The sequence below is a fragment of the Heterodontus francisci genome, unplaced genomic scaffold, assembly GCF_036365525.1.
Source record: "Heterodontus francisci isolate sHetFra1 unplaced genomic scaffold, sHetFra1.hap1 HAP1_SCAFFOLD_1881, whole genome shotgun sequence".
NCBI classification, from domain to species: Eukaryota; Metazoa; Chordata; class Chondrichthyes; order Heterodontiformes; family Heterodontidae; genus Heterodontus; species Heterodontus francisci.
In genome coordinates, this window is record NW_027140324.1 from 1,454 (window position 1) to 16,315 (window position 14,862).

At 50.9% G+C, this 14,862-nt stretch overlaps 1 protein-coding gene across 1 annotated transcript in view; it reads left to right on the forward strand.

Annotated features, from left to right (window-relative positions):
• The first annotated feature begins 7,914 nt into the window (after positions 1-7,914).
• LOC137359261 (interleukin-1 receptor-associated kinase 1-like) overlaps positions 7,915-14,862 on the forward strand; it is a 32,153-nt gene continuing 25,205 nt past the window's right edge. The window contains exons 1-6 of the mRNA XM_068025316.1: positions 7,915-8,079; positions 9,966-10,127; positions 10,619-10,716; positions 10,887-11,075; positions 12,726-12,790; positions 12,898-13,012. Of these exons, the coding sequence (XP_067881417.1) occupies positions 9,998-10,127; positions 10,619-10,716; positions 10,887-11,075; positions 12,726-12,790; positions 12,898-13,012 (597 nt within the window). The 5' untranslated portion in view covers positions 7,915-8,079; positions 9,966-9,997. The remainder of the gene's footprint in view (positions 8,080-9,965; positions 10,128-10,618; positions 10,717-10,886; positions 11,076-12,725; positions 12,791-12,897; positions 13,013-14,862) is intronic.

Below are 14,862 nucleotides of genomic sequence, written 5' to 3' on the forward strand. Positions count from 1 at the left end.
TGCACAGTCCTTAAGAAAGGAAAGGTGTAATGTGGTGCTCCCACCGTTGCCAAATAGGACGGAATCTAGGGAGGGCTGAAGGAATAAGCAGGGGTGTAGGCCTGGAGGAGGTTCGGTGAGGAGTAGTGCTCCGCCAGTTCCAGTATAAATTTCTCCCAGGCATCCTCCTCGCTGTTAGATTTCCATATCTTCCAACCTGAAGTTGCTATAACCACCTTCTTGGAATCGTAGAATGGTTACAGCACAGGAGGAGGCCATTTGGCCTCTGCCTTTTCCCCATAGCCCTGCAATTCTTTTTCCTTCACGTGCTTATCCAATTCCCTTAGAAAGCCACGATCGAATCTGCCTCCACCGCGTGCACTCCAGATCCGAACCACTCGCTGGGTAACCAGGTTTTTCCTCGTGTCATCTTTGGTTCTCATGCCAGTCACCTTTTAAATCTATGTCCTTTGGCTCTCGACCCTTCTGTTAACGGGAACAGTTTCTCCCCATCTACTCTGTCTAGACTCCTCATAACTTTGAACGTCTCGGTCGAATCTCCTCTTAACCTTTCCTTCTTGGAAGGATAACAATCCCAGCCTCTCCAGTCTCTCCACATAGCTGTAATCCCTCATCCCTGAACCATTCCAGTAAATCTCATCCGCACCCTCTTTAAGGCCTTCAGACCCTTCCTAAAAGGCGGTGCCCAGAATTGGACGCAACACTCCAGTTGAGGCCGAACCAGTATTTTATGGAGTTACCGCCTCTTGCTGGACAGAGGGTCCTCGAACCGGAGCAAGAGTGCTGGCTGACTTTATTCTCCCGCTCCCCTCATGTAAGGGGAGCCGTTGGTGAGTTTTTCTAGTAATTGCCAGGTACGTGAGGGAATGTGGTCTGAACAGACACTGCCTAAGGTCAATCGGAGTCTGATTGCTGAGAGAAGTTTCGGTTCACGGAGGCTTGGGTTACCGAGCTCAAAGAAAAGCAGCAGGAAGGAGAAGCGTTCGATTGCTAGCCCACGTGGAGGATGTGTTTCATTTTCCACGTGGCAAAGGCTTGGCACCATCATTCCGTGAATTACATGGTAACTTGCCTAACAATGGTGGTTGCGTAGCCATGCAAATCCCACTCCTATGGCGGTGGAGCCAGGTCCATGGGTCCAAACGCTGTGGAGCGAGGCAGAATGCAAGAGCCCATAGATTTGCAAAAGTAAACACTCTCTTTCCCCAGCATAACCCCCCTCCCTTTAATGTAGGAAAACCTGCGACTACCCTGCAATAAATTGGCTCTCTGTCTGTGTGCCACTTTACACTTCTCTTCACTTCAAGACCTAATCTTGCTTGCTCCCCCTCCCCCCGCCCCTGCTGTCTTTAACTGCCTGACCTGATCTGCGTTTTCAACTGCTTGACTTGGGAGGGTCTATCATCATAAACTCTTGCCTGTTGCTCACTTTTCCTCTCCTGCCAGAGCACCACCCCCCCCCCATGACACTTGAATGATTGGAAACACTAGCCTTTGTGTCTTTTCTTTTTACAAAGCTTCCTGGCCCTTCTTGCTCTAAACCCACCGCTTATGAAGTACTCTTTTCTGATCCAGCAGGGCCAGGAAGCTTCGAGTTAAGTCTGTGTAAAAGCAGAAGTTGTCGTTGGGCACAACTGCGAAGGAAGTCGCAGGCCAGGAGCATGTGGGCAGTGTGCTAGACACTTTAGTTCTACATAGCAGGTGCTTGCTAAGCTGGCTAGGCCAGCAGTTATTGCCCATCCCTAATTGCCCCTTGAGAAGGTGGTGGTGAGTTGCCTTCTTGAACCGCTGCAGTCCGTGTGGTGTAAGTGCACCAACAATGCTGTTAGGAAGGGAGCTCCAGGACTTTGGCCCAGCGACAGTGAAGGAACGGCGATATAGTCAGGATGGTGTGTGGCTTGGAGGGGAACCTGCAGGCGGTGGTGTTCCCATGTGTCTTGCTGCCCTTGTCCTTCTAGGTGGTAGAGGTCGCGGGTTTGGAAGGTGCTGTCGAAGGAGCCTTGGTGAGTTGCTGCAGTGCATCTTGTAGATGGTACACACTGCTGCCACTGTGCGTCGGGGCAACTCACTCCCGACTGTATACCACTGTGCCGCTGGTGGGTCTGGCTCGCTGGTGGGACAGGACATAGCCAGGTATGCTGATGGTGGTGTCTGGGACATTGCCTGTAAGGTATGATTCAGTGACTATGACTATGACAGGCTGTTGCTCTCCCAATTTTGACAGCAGCCCCCAGATGTTAGTAAGGAGTCCTGTGCAGGGTGGACAGGGCTGGGTTTGCCATTGTTGTTTCCAGTGCCTAGGTCAAAGCCAGGTGCTCCGTCCGGTTTCATTCCTTAGACATCGTAGCAGTTTGATTCAACTGAGCGGCTTGCTAGTCCGTTTTGGAGGGTATTTGTGAGTGGATCACATTGCTGTGGGTCTGGAGTTACATGTAGGCCAGACCAGGTAAGGGCGGCAGATTTCCTTCCCTGAAGGACATTAGTGAACCAGATGGGTTTTTTTTTTACAACAATCGACATTGGTTTCATGGTCACCGTTAGACTAGCTTTTAATTCCAGATTTATTAATTGAATTTGGATTTCGCCATCTGCCATAGTGGGAATCGAACCCATGTCCCCAGAGAATTAACCGGGGCCTCTGGACTACTAAGTCCAGTGACCGCCTCCCCAACCGTAGTTGTGTATAAACCACTGCAATACAGAATAACAAATTGCAGGGCGAGGGGATGGGTGGGGGGGAGGCACTGGGGGCACTGTTCCTCATTTGTGCTTGGTAATATTTGTAGATTTTTTTTTTGTTTAGATGATATGCGTTTTAAAGTTGACTCTGGTTAGCTGCATTCTTGCCCTCCTGTCTTTTGTGACGAGAAAGCCAAACACGCCGTCGTGTCTGGACATGTCTGTATCTCCTCGGACGGACGTTGCTATCTGTAGTCACATGATAGCATTGGAAATTACCTCATGCCCTTGATGTGTTAACCTGCAAGGTTGCCAACTGGAGAAAATGAACCACCACCTCCTCTTTCATAAGACATCGAGGGAGTTTCGCAAGTTGAAAAACTCAATGTTTTTAGGTCATGTTGAAGTGTCATCAACTGTTGAGTCATCAGACAGTCCATGGGGTGCTGTTTAAACCTTATCCCGTTTGGTGTTAGAATACATAAATCTCTTGAGCGATAACCTCTTTTAATCTGGTGTCGAAGGTGGCCTTTGAAGGGCCAGAAGACGAGTAAAATAGGTCGGCGGTGGGGGAGGGGGGGGTGCTGCGGGGTGGTAATGGGTAGGGGATTTCCCTTTAACTCATGTTCTCTAGTTTCACATTGAGGTGGTGGTGGGGGGGGTGGGGTGGGGTGGTAGGGCTTCTGCCTTCTGCTATCTGACCTACCATCAAGAAAAGATTTTAGACTCTGAGCTGTTCTGAAAAGTGTCATATATTGTGCAGGCCCTGCCCGGTATTGCTACTTGCTTGCCCTATTCTTGCGCTTCTGTGTAATGGTGTTGCGTGCGGATAAATTCGACCTTCAGTTTTAGCCTGAACGTTACGGTCGGGGTGAGGTACTTTGCGCCTTTCGGAGTGGGCAAAGTGAGTCTTTGGTCCGTGCCACCGAGGTAAAAGGCTGGTTATTAGTCCTGCGATATTTTATCCATATTATGCCTTAAAAAAAAAACGTGCTTCAAGTTTATTGGAGTGAGCGAGCGAGAGATGGGTTGTGAGAACTGCCTTTCAGCTGTGGACCCAAGCTAAGAAGTCGCAAGAGAGCCAATTGAATTGTTGTAATGTAGGAAATGCGACAGCCAATTGTTGCACTGCAAGCTCCCACGCACAGCAACCTTATAATGACCAGAATTTTATTTTCGTGATTGGGGATAAATATTTTTCACGACACCAGGCGTAATTCTACTGTTCTTCGTCAAAATAGCAGCCATTTTGTAGACAGCAAGATCCCACAACTAGGAATTCAATGAATCACCGTTTAGCTGGTTGAGGGAGGAACTTTTGGCCAGGATGCCAGTGCCATGGGATCTTTTACAGCTCCTTGGGCAAACAGGGCCTAGGTTTAGCCTCTCATCTCAAAGGTAGCCCCTCTGAACTGTGCCTCAGTACTGCACTGGGGTGTCAGCCTGTACTACGTGCTGGAGTCTCTGGGGTGGGGATTGAACCCACAACCTCCCTGACCCAAGACCATTGTGGGAGTGCTGTCACCACGAGGAGAAGGCCCATAATTGCCTTCCCGGGCCAGCTAGGAGAGGGCAGTAAATGTGGCCTCGCCCGTTGTCACCCTCTTCCTGTCAATTGGCTATGTGTTTCACACGACCGCCTCCCGCTCACTGTTGCTGCTTGCTCAGTGACACAGCTTTGGTGCTGAGCTTATTCTGGTCCACATTTGCATTTTGGACTCCCTGCAGAATTGTTAGAAAGACATCTGCTTCAGTGAAGAGTGTGGGGATTTTAAAAGTTGGGTTGTCCTGCATTTGCTGGCTTTCAGCGCATGAACTGGGTGTGAACCAATTCTGACTGACTGACGGGCAGCTTAATCAGATATTTCTCCTTTCAAGAGTGCTGGTTGGTCAGAAAGTTGTGCCAAACAGTGGTCATGAACAATGTTTGGGGCGGCGCAGTGGTTAGCACTGCAGCCACACAGCTCCAGCGACCTGGGTTCAATTCCAGGTACTGCCTGTGTGGAGTTTGCAAGTTCTCCCTGTGTCTGCGTGGGTTTCCTCCGGGTGCTCCGGTTTCCTCCCACATGCCAAAGACTTGTAGGTTGATAGGTAAATTGGCCATTATAAATTGCCCCTAGGATAGGTAGGTGGTAGGGAAATATAGGGACAGGTGGGGATGTGGTAGGAATATGGAATTAGTGTAGGATTAGTATAAATGGGTGGTTGATGGTCGGCACAGACTCGGTGGGCCGAAGGGCCTGTTTCAGTGCTGTATCTCTTAATAAAAAAAAAAATGTTTGACGAGGTCGAGTGGATTGTCGATCAGACGGGCAGTGATTCTAGTGATCATTTGATGAATCTACATCTATTCCGTTCTTTGCCGGTGAAAGAGGGAGCCAACATACGTTGGAATAGTGATTTATAATTTTGGTTCCTTGATCCTATTCTCATCAAACTGCTGATCACCACCTTCCCCTCCTGGTCCCCATGTGAGCTGTTATTGTAAACTGTTCTCTTTCTTCAGGTGTTGCCCCCATCTTCTTTTTAAATTGGCCGTCGTCAACCCTCTCAAAAAAAAAAATCCTTGTCCCCACCGCCCTTGTAAATAACTGTCCCATCTCCAACCTCCCTTTCCTCTCCCAAGTCCTTGATTGTGTTGTCGCCTCCCGAATCCGTTCTCGTCTTTCCCGGAATGCCACGTTGATCCTCCAATCAGGTTTCCTGCCACAGTACCGAGACAGCTCTTATCAAAGTCACAAATGACATCCTGTGTGACTCTGATAAAGATAAACTTTCCCTTCTCGAACCTGTCTGCACCCTTTGACACGGCTGACCACACCATTCCTCCTCCACCGCCTCTCCGCTGTCATCCAGCCGGGTGCGACTGCACTCACCTGGTTCCACTCTTATCTATCTAATCGTAGCCGGAGAATCACCTGCAATGGCTTCTCTTCCTGCTCCCGCACCGTTACCTCTGGTGTCCCCCGAGGATCTCTCCTTGGGGGGGGCCCCCTCCTATTTCTCATCTACATGCTGCCCCTCGGCAACATCATCCGAGAGCACAATGTTAGTTTTCACATGTACCCTGATAACATCCAGCTGCACCACCACCTCTTTCGACACCTCCACTGTCGCTGAATTCTCAGACTGCTTATCCAACATCCAGTACTGGATGAGCAGAAATTTCCCCCAATTAAATATCGGGAAGACTGAAGCCATTGTTTTTGGTCCCTGCTACAAACTCCGTTCCCTAGCTACTGACTCCATTCCTCTCCCTGGCAACAGTCTGAGATTAAGCCAGTCTGTTGGCAAATGTGGTGTCACATTTGACCCCGAGATGAACTCCGGACCCCATATCCGCACCATCACTAAGTCCGCCTATTTCCACCTCCAGAACGTCGCCCGACTTCGCCTCTGTCTCAGCTCATCTGCTGCTGAAGCCCTCATTCATGCCTTTGTTACTTCTAGACTTGACTATTCCAACGCACTCCAGGCCGGTCTCCCGCATTCTACTGTCCGTAAACTTCAGGTCATCCAAACCTCATCTTCCCCTTGCCCCTAACACCCCCTGTGCTCGCTGACCTACATTGGCTTCCAGTCAAGCAATGTCTTGAGTTTAAAATTCTCATCCTCGTTTTCAAATCCCTCCATGGCCTCACCCTTCCCTATCTGACCAAGCTTTTGACCTGATGCCACCTTTTGTGGCTCAGAGAAGGGACGCCAGCTGGAATTCCCGGCTCCTGATCGATATCCGCTGCGTCCTGCTGGAAAAGCGTGCCCAGGGACGGGACTGCACTCTGCTGTGATGCCTCCCGTGGTCAGCTAGCTCGCCGCCAGAGGCCGCGCCTGGTAAACGGCCACTTGCAGTATGCACAGGTTGGCCGCCGCATGGGTGGCTGCTCTTCGCTGGGCGTGGAACGCTTTGCGATGTCCTTTTAGCATGCGGAAGTGCTGCGTGAGGGCACGTTTGCCTCCCTTTCTTGGAAGGGGCCCATTAGTGGTGAAGACGTACATCCGCATGAGTCGGCATCTTCGGAGGAGCCGGGAAGTAAAAGCTGGTATGAGGAACAGACCAGCAAGCTTTGACGGTATAATGATGGGGGGGGTGGGGGGTAGAACTGACTGGTGACGGTGGGGAATTAACAGCTGTTCCCGATTTGCGCACGTGAATTTGTACAAGAGTTGAATTGACAGAATTGCCAGTTGGGTTACTAACTTCCTGCAGTTCTGCAGAGCTGAAGGGAAGTTACCAGCAGTGGCAGCACAGTCATCCTGGGACCTCAGGCTGCTTCAGCGATTATCTAATTTTAACTTGCTCGGCGTCCTCGCGTCACCAGGCGAACTCGCCTGTCGCCAAACTGCTGGCACCTAGTCTGCTTCTTCGAGACCCTGCTGCTGAACGTAGAAAGGCTCATCGACTGCGGCAGCGTTTGCAGCTGAGGCTGATCCCCGTCCGCGGGCGGCAGGTCGAAGGGGCACAGTTGGTCCCCGTTCCCGGCCGGGTCCGCTCCCCAGCTGCTGCGTATTGCGGATCAGGAGTGAGAGGCCCGGCTTGCCTGGGCAGCAGCAGGGGCACGGTATTTGGGTTGGCGTAGAGGAACTCTGATGGAGTTCCTGTTTCTGTTCCCGTTTCCCCCATCTGGTGAGCCCCTGCTCGAAATGTGAGTGTGTCAGGTGAGGAGGAGAGTGTCCTCCACACTGACGCCTGGCTCACGTAACGAATTGTCATTTTGGAAAATTCACCATCCTCCTGGAGCAGTTTTTGGGCATTATAAATGGGAGCAAAGAATACAAAATTAATAAGTTTATGCAACACTTTGAGACCACTATTAAAATACAGTTTTGGGCCCTGCCGCCTACAGAAAGGAGGTAAAAACCCAAAGACTGATCACAGCACGGATTCGCCAGGGTGATGCCAGTGACAGGAAACTATGAATACAAGGACTATTCCCACTGGAGCAGAGAAGGAAGAGAGAAAATGTAATTGAGGGTTTAAAATTCGTGAAGGAATGAGTTGGGGGGAAAAACTAGCCCCTATGGTTAGGGAGTCAAAGATGGGGGAATGATCAGTTTAATAACTGAGAGTGAGGAGAGAGGTGAAGAGAATTTTATTATTTTTTTTGCAGAGTTATTGGAGCGCAGAATGGTTTTCCGTAGAGCGGATGAGGCAGGGCCTGTGGCATACTCGAAGGGAAAAGTGAATAAACGTTTCGAGGAGGGGGGAGATGCAGTGCTATGGAGTGAGGGGTGGGGCAGTGCAGTTAGTTTTGGATTGCTCTAGCAAAAAGCCAGCACAGAGTGGGCCGAGTGGCCTCCTCCCATCCTGGAAGCGTCTACGGTTCTGTGGAAGTATGCTGCAGCATGGAGTCATTGTTGTGGACTGACTTGGGGTTGGACGGTGCCTCAACTGACGTTTTGGTAAGTTAACCCAACCAAGATCAGGGGTTGAACCCCGTGCCTGTCTCGTTTCAAGTGGCTCATGCCATGCTGGGTCGTCCGTTTCCAACTGAGCCACTGGTGTGCACCCCAGTTACTCTCTCCTCCTTGCCCGTGTTGCGTGTTTTATTGGGAGATGCCATGCCAGCAGCAGTATATAAAGGTGGATTCCTTCACATGTCTCGTGGGTTATTGGGCTGTGTAAGAAATAACACACGACAACTATCTTGTGCAGTTTCAGCGACTTGCTGTGCATTTCTGCTTCTGTGTAATCATCCTATTCGTAAATAAGTAGAGCTAGTTAATTTTAGCCTGGATGTCATGGTCTAATCATGCAGTATTTACCACCTTTCTCGGAACGAATGCGGTAGGCGTTCCACTTAACGCTCAGTGTAATTTGCCGTCCGTGTTGCAGATCAGCGCACGCTGTAGAATTCGGCCCATTTCTGTTCCGTTGGAATGAAAGTCTGGCAGTTTCCATAACGAGCAGCGGACCCACACTGCCGGGTTTACGCTGGGGCAGTAGGTTGAAAATCTTTACGCCTCGGTCCGCTCGCGGAACCTGGCTTTCTGTCGCGAGCGCAGTTCGCCAGTCTTGTGAGGGGCGTGTTTAACCTTTTTTGGCAGCTGCTGTTACTGAATCAGGACCCTCCCAATGTGAACTGTCTACGGCCACCTCGAGCAGCAGTCCCCCTCGCCAGTAGCTCCCCCGCCCCCCCCCCACTGTGACTCTGGGCCAGGTTGCATTGGGGAATATGCAGCTTGGAGGTGGGAGGGGTGCGCAAAGCTTGAACGGGCAATCGAGGCCACCGCTGGCGTTCATCTCTGGTTTGGGCAGGGGAGGGGGAGTGGGGGTGGTGGGTGGGGGAGGGGTGACATAGTCAGGTGAAAGGGTCCAGGATAGTCAGAGTGCTCTACACTCTACACTTGACCTCTACAATAGTACAGAGCACAGGCTCGAGCATTATAACGTATAGGTTAACGTTTCAACGTTGAGTAGATTTCCTGGTCAACAGGTCAGGGCCAAGAGCTGCATTAACGTTCCTGCCTCCCATTTGTACTTTGTGGCTGTAACAGCAGCCATTGTGACGAGCAGCCTTTTTTCTCCTGGTCAAACTGCGTCAAATACAGTTTCTTTCCCTTCCATAGCAGCTGTACACTTGCCCCTGTGGATGTGCTCTCACGTCCCTGTTGCCACTCGCAGGTCACTGACGGTGTTGCAAGTTTTAAATCGCTCTCTCTCTCTCTCTCTCTTTCTCTCTCTCTCTCTCTCTCTCGACCGCAGCAGTTTCAGCTTGGAGCACACAGAGAGAGAGAGATGACAGCTTTACGGCTCTTTTTAAAATCCCGTCCTGTGTTCCTGCCTATTGCATTTAGAATGTGCTTTTCACTTCCTGGGGCTGGCCCAATTGTTTCACTGTGGATGGAATCGCTGTTACGCAGGAAAATGCGGCAGCCAGTTTGTGCATAGCAATGAGCTATAAAGAGCAGTAATGCCAGTATCTAGGTCATCTGTGTTAGTGGCGCGGGATAGACGGAGCGGGAGTGAGCTAGCGTGGGTCAAATGACCTTCCGTGTCCGCACTCCTGTTTTTTTGTAGGCATCGTGCTGGGTGAAACAGCACGGAGAGAGTTGCTGCTGAAGTTCCCGAGATCCTGTCACGCAGGTTTACACAAGTAGCCGCCTGTTTTTTTTGCAGAACCTGTATTTGTATTTATAAAAAAAGGGACTTCCTTCCTCCATTATGAAAAGCATTCAGTGACTGATGCCACTTCACACAAAGGGTAGCGGAAACCAGAACACGCTCTCCCCTCCGACCACCTTGCTATCGTGACGGGCTCTCCTTTTTTTTGTTCTGTGTGCTCCAGGGAGGCCTGCAGTTCATGCGCCGCCCCCCAACATGGTGCCGGTCTACGTGCCACCTCCGGCGCCCCTGCCGGGGCCGAACCCATCGTCCGCCTGGTCGAGCCCTGGGAAAAGCCGTAACGGCAAGCCGAGTGAGCAGGCAACGGTGACCTTCGACTCTCCTCGTAAGTACAGAACGTGAAGGAGGACGGGCGCGGTGGTTGTGGGTTTTTATTTTTAAATTTGGGTACGCTCCCCGAAGCCTCCGCCGGTTAGAATTGACCGCACGGCGTGCTTCTATGCCACACCGATCAGGAAGGTCCCAGGTTGATATCCCCGATCTCGGTGAGGGTGGTGGCGGGCGGAGGCGATGGAGGTTGTGGGGGGACGCGGGTGGAGGCAGCGCAAGTTGGACTCGGAGGGGAAACTGATCCCGGCTGCCCCGCTTCTGATCGATGTCCAGTGATCCTTTTAAGGTGCCCTCGCCACCCGAGTAACCCGCCGATGCTGGCGTCCCGCCTCGCGCCCCCCAAGAATAGAGCCGCTGCCTACTTTTTAACCTGGGGAGTGGTACTTGTCCGTCTCAGAATGAGCCATGGAGGATTAAACTATAGGGAGATGGAAATGCCGCACAACTGACCTCTTGCATCTTTTTTCATCATCCCCTTGATTTCAGTGCCGAAGCCTGTGTTACCACGTCCGCCCACTCCTCCTGACAGCAGGATTACAGATCTCTGCAACATGAGCTTCAGTAGCATGGACAGTTTAAGGAAGGTAACGAGAACTTTTTAATTGAAAGGGGGAGAACAGAAAGTCTCCTGGAGGATGATCTACCTTTGCAAAACAAATATTTTGTCTTCTATCATAAACTAAACTTTCACTGTGCATTTGTGTACACTGTGTACATTTCCTCCTTTTAATTTGGTTTATCCCCTCTCTCCCAGCCCCCTGCTTCACCACATCCAGTGTCCTCACCGTCGATGGAGAAGTACCTGTTATATTGGCCACTACACGAGCTCAAAAAGGGCACAAACAATTTCGCAGAGAGGCAGAAGATTGGCGAAGGGGGCTTCGGCTGTGTTTACCGTGCGCTGATGCGCCACACCAAGTTTGCTGTGAAAAGGTTGAAAGAGGCAAGCGTGTTTTTCCAGTTTCACTCTTGCGGGTGTCTTTGATTGTGGGCGTTTGTGGTGGGTTGCGTTTTCAGTCGATGTTGAAAAACCCTTATGCCTGTAACAGCGACAAAGGTTGCTGAAATTATAGCAGGCAAATTTCAAGGGAAATGGCATGTTGATTCCTCGAATAATACTGAGCCGGTCAGTTGTAAGCCTGCCTTTACAACGCGGGAGCAAACCATTCCCAAGTAGACTTCCATATCCCGTTAGCTATAAATGAGTCAGAAGGCCAGGCCGCTGCCCAAATTTGCATCTATATTCCGAGGCCTGTTTTTACACCTGGGCAGCTTTCTCTCTCGCTTTTCCCGAAGTGAGAAGTTTTGATTCTGCTCAAGCCTTTGGTGGAAAAAAAAAATTAACCGGCAGTCGTGTATTTGAAGAAGTACCGTTGCAGCAATCTGACCACAGATGTTTTTTTTCTGGCTAGTTATCAATCATAGTGGGGAATTTCCTATGTAAGCCAGTTTTGGTCACGCTGCAGTTGTAGGCTGTTGCTAATGCGGAGAGGGCCTTTGTACTCTCCGCCGTTATCTCCGAGCTACTTGTGCAACGTGGCGGAAGAATAACCAGAGGTCGTAGATTTAAATTAATTGGCAAAAGAGCTGGAGGGGCAAGGAGGAAGAATTTCCTCCCAATCTGGAAGTGGCGAGGGGGGGTGGGGGTTGTGAATCAGATTTCCGTCGGAACTCTGAAAAGGCAATTGGACTATTTTTGCAGGATTATGGAGAGAAAGCTGGGGTGCGGGACCAATTTGGATATCTCCTTTTTCAAAGAGCCAGCCCAGGCACGATGGGACGAATGGCGGCCTCCTGCGCTATAAGATTCTACAAGACCCCCGGTGTCCTGGCCACTACTTATCACTCGATCAAAGTTGAACTATGCTTCGAAAGTACCCCATTGGCTCTGAAACGCCTGGGCACGTCCTGGGTCCCACTCTTCTTCTGTGTATGGCCCCTTGTGATCGAGCAGCCTGAAACTAAGGAGCTTTCTTGTCGCAGTAATGCTTATTGCACCCTCGCCAGGGAGAGGGGAAGCCCCCCCGCGTTTGTTAGCGTTAGATGGGCCCCGAGTGGAAAAGCCGAGACCCTCCCTAAAAGCCGGGAGAGGCTGAGGTTGTTCTCCCCAGAGAAGAGAAAGTTGAGGGAGTTGGTAGTGCTGGTTCAAAGTCACGAGGGGCCTCGGCCACGTGGGGTGGAAGGGTCGAGATCCAGAGGAGGCAAAGGAGCCAAAGGTGGCGCGCGGGGAAAAGCTTTTCTGTGCAGCAAACGATTTGTGGATTGAGGGTAGGAGGTAGAGGGTTTAGACGGTATTTCTTTTCACCCAGAGAGCAGTGGGGGGTCTGGAACTCGCTTGGGTGTGCACTTTGCGGTGTGCCGCAACCTACGAGGGCCAAGAGGCGGGAAATGGGATGAGGTTGGGTGACTCCTTGTCGGCCGGTGCAGACACGACGGCTTCTTTTTGTGCTGTGGCCATTCTGTGATTCTAACGGTGAGGCAGTCGGTTGCTGTGTAAAGTGGGCCGACGTGGACCCATGTTCTGTGCATCGGGGGACGTCCAGTGCAGGCTAATTTTTATCTTTTCCTCTCTCTTCTCTCTCTCTCTCTGTAGGATTCTGATTTGGACTGGAAAACTGTGCGAAGGAGTTTTCAAACCGAGCTGGAGAAGCTTTATCAGTGAGTGTGCAATTTGTACGAGGGCTAGTCTGCGATTTTTCCACTTACCGTCTTTGCTCTCAGTGATGTTTAGACCTGGACCTTCTTGCTTTTTCTCTATTGTTGAGGTACCGACACCCGAACATCGTGGGCTTGGCTGGTTGCTGCGTGGAGGATGGTGTGTACTGCCTGGTGTACATGTACATGCCAAATGGTTCCCTGCAAGACCGGCTTCAGTGTCAGGTATTGTGTGCAAATGATTTTGCAAGTGGAAACTTGCCGAGTGTTAAAGAGATTAATGCTAGACTTCTTATGAAACGCTGGTTGGGCCCCAGCTGGCGTCTCTTGGTCAGTTCTGGGTACTGCACTTGAGTTGGCGAGGGGGCAGAGGAGGTTTCATAGAATGGTGCTGGGGAGGAGGGACTGGAGAAGTTCGGGGCTAATTCAAAGAGCTGGCGTAGGTACGCTGGGCCAAGTGGCCACCTTCATTCCATGCATAGGCACTTTTGGTGGAATGATTCTCCCCCCCCCACCCTTCCTATCCAGTCCTTACGTTTTCTTCACTGCCTTCCTAATGTTGCTGCTTCCTGTTTTAGATGCATCTTGTATTAAAAGTATTACCTCAGTGAGTTTATCCGGTGAATATCGAGGCCAGTAACGCTCAAGGCCACAGCCTGGTCTGTGCAGAGTTGGCCGATCCTGGTCAGGGCACTGCCTATATGTTTCGGCACCCCTGGATCAGCAGAAGGCGTAACGCAGGGTCTCCGCTGCTGACCACTGCCAAGATCCCATGCTGGAAAAGTGCGCGTGTGGGTGGCAGGTGGTGGTGACGACGGGGATTGGATTTGGTTGCGATGCTTCCCTACGTCGAATAGCATCGCCAGCACTCGCTGCCTGGGCTCATTGGTGAAGAATGGCCACTCGGGGGAGGGGCGGGACTGGTGCCAGAGAGCTTCCTTGGCACCCCCCCCCCCCCCCCCCCCCAAACCGTGCATTGTTGCCCTAGTACTGAGTCAGTACAGCGTGTGGAAGAGTGGGTAGAAAGCAGATGAGGTAATGGAGGTTTAGCATCCCTAGTGTAAGCCGAGCTAGCTGTTGCCGCAGCAGGGTAGGCTTTGTTCTATTCCAGCCTCACAGCTCCAGCGACCCGGGTTCAATTCTGGGTACTGCCTGTGTGGAGTTTGCAAGTTCTCACTGTGTCTGCGTGGGTTTCCTCCCGGGTGCTCCGGTTTTCTCCCACATGCCAAAGACTTGCAGGTTGATAGGTAAATTGGCCATTATAAATTGCCCCTAGTATAGGTAGGTGGTAGGGAAATATAGGGGACAGGTGGGGATGTGGTAGGAATATGGAATTAGTGTAGGATTAGTATAAATGGGTGGTTGATGGTCAGCACAGACTCGGTGGGCCGAAGGGCCTGTTACAGTGCTGTATCTCTAAACTAAACTAAACTAAAAGCCAGTTGGCGAGGGATAGAACTGGAGCCAACCTTTACACTTTTTTATATTTATTTACAGAGTTATACATTACAAGCATACACCTCCTGACCCAACAACCACAGTTTCAGTCTGCCTCTTCATCGGGGCTCATGTGAATCTCTGGTTAATGCCCACCACCTTTTCTTGTATTTGTTTGTTGGATGTGGGTGTCACTGGCTAGGCCAGCATTTGTTGCCCATTCCTAATTTCACTTGAACTGAGTGGCTTGCTCGGCCATTTCAGAGGACATTGAAGAGTCAACTCCATGTAGGCCAGACCAGGTAAGGACGGCCGATTTCCTTCCCTAAAGGCCATTAGTGAACCAGATGGGTTTTTACAACAATCGACAATGCTTTCATGGTCGCTGTTAGACTAGCTTTTAATTCCAGATTTATTAATTGAATTCAAATTTCACCGTCTTCCGTGGTGGGATTCGAACCCAGTAATCTGGGTTCTGAATTACTAGCCTAGTGACATTGCCACAATGCCACCGCCTGCCTACAATTAAACACAGTTACTATACAGTGAACAGGCTTGCAACAGTTTGACTTTCTCCCTCCCTGCCACCTGGGTTAGTGGGGTGGACGTCGGCATCGGGTCTTGGCTGCAGTGCCCGC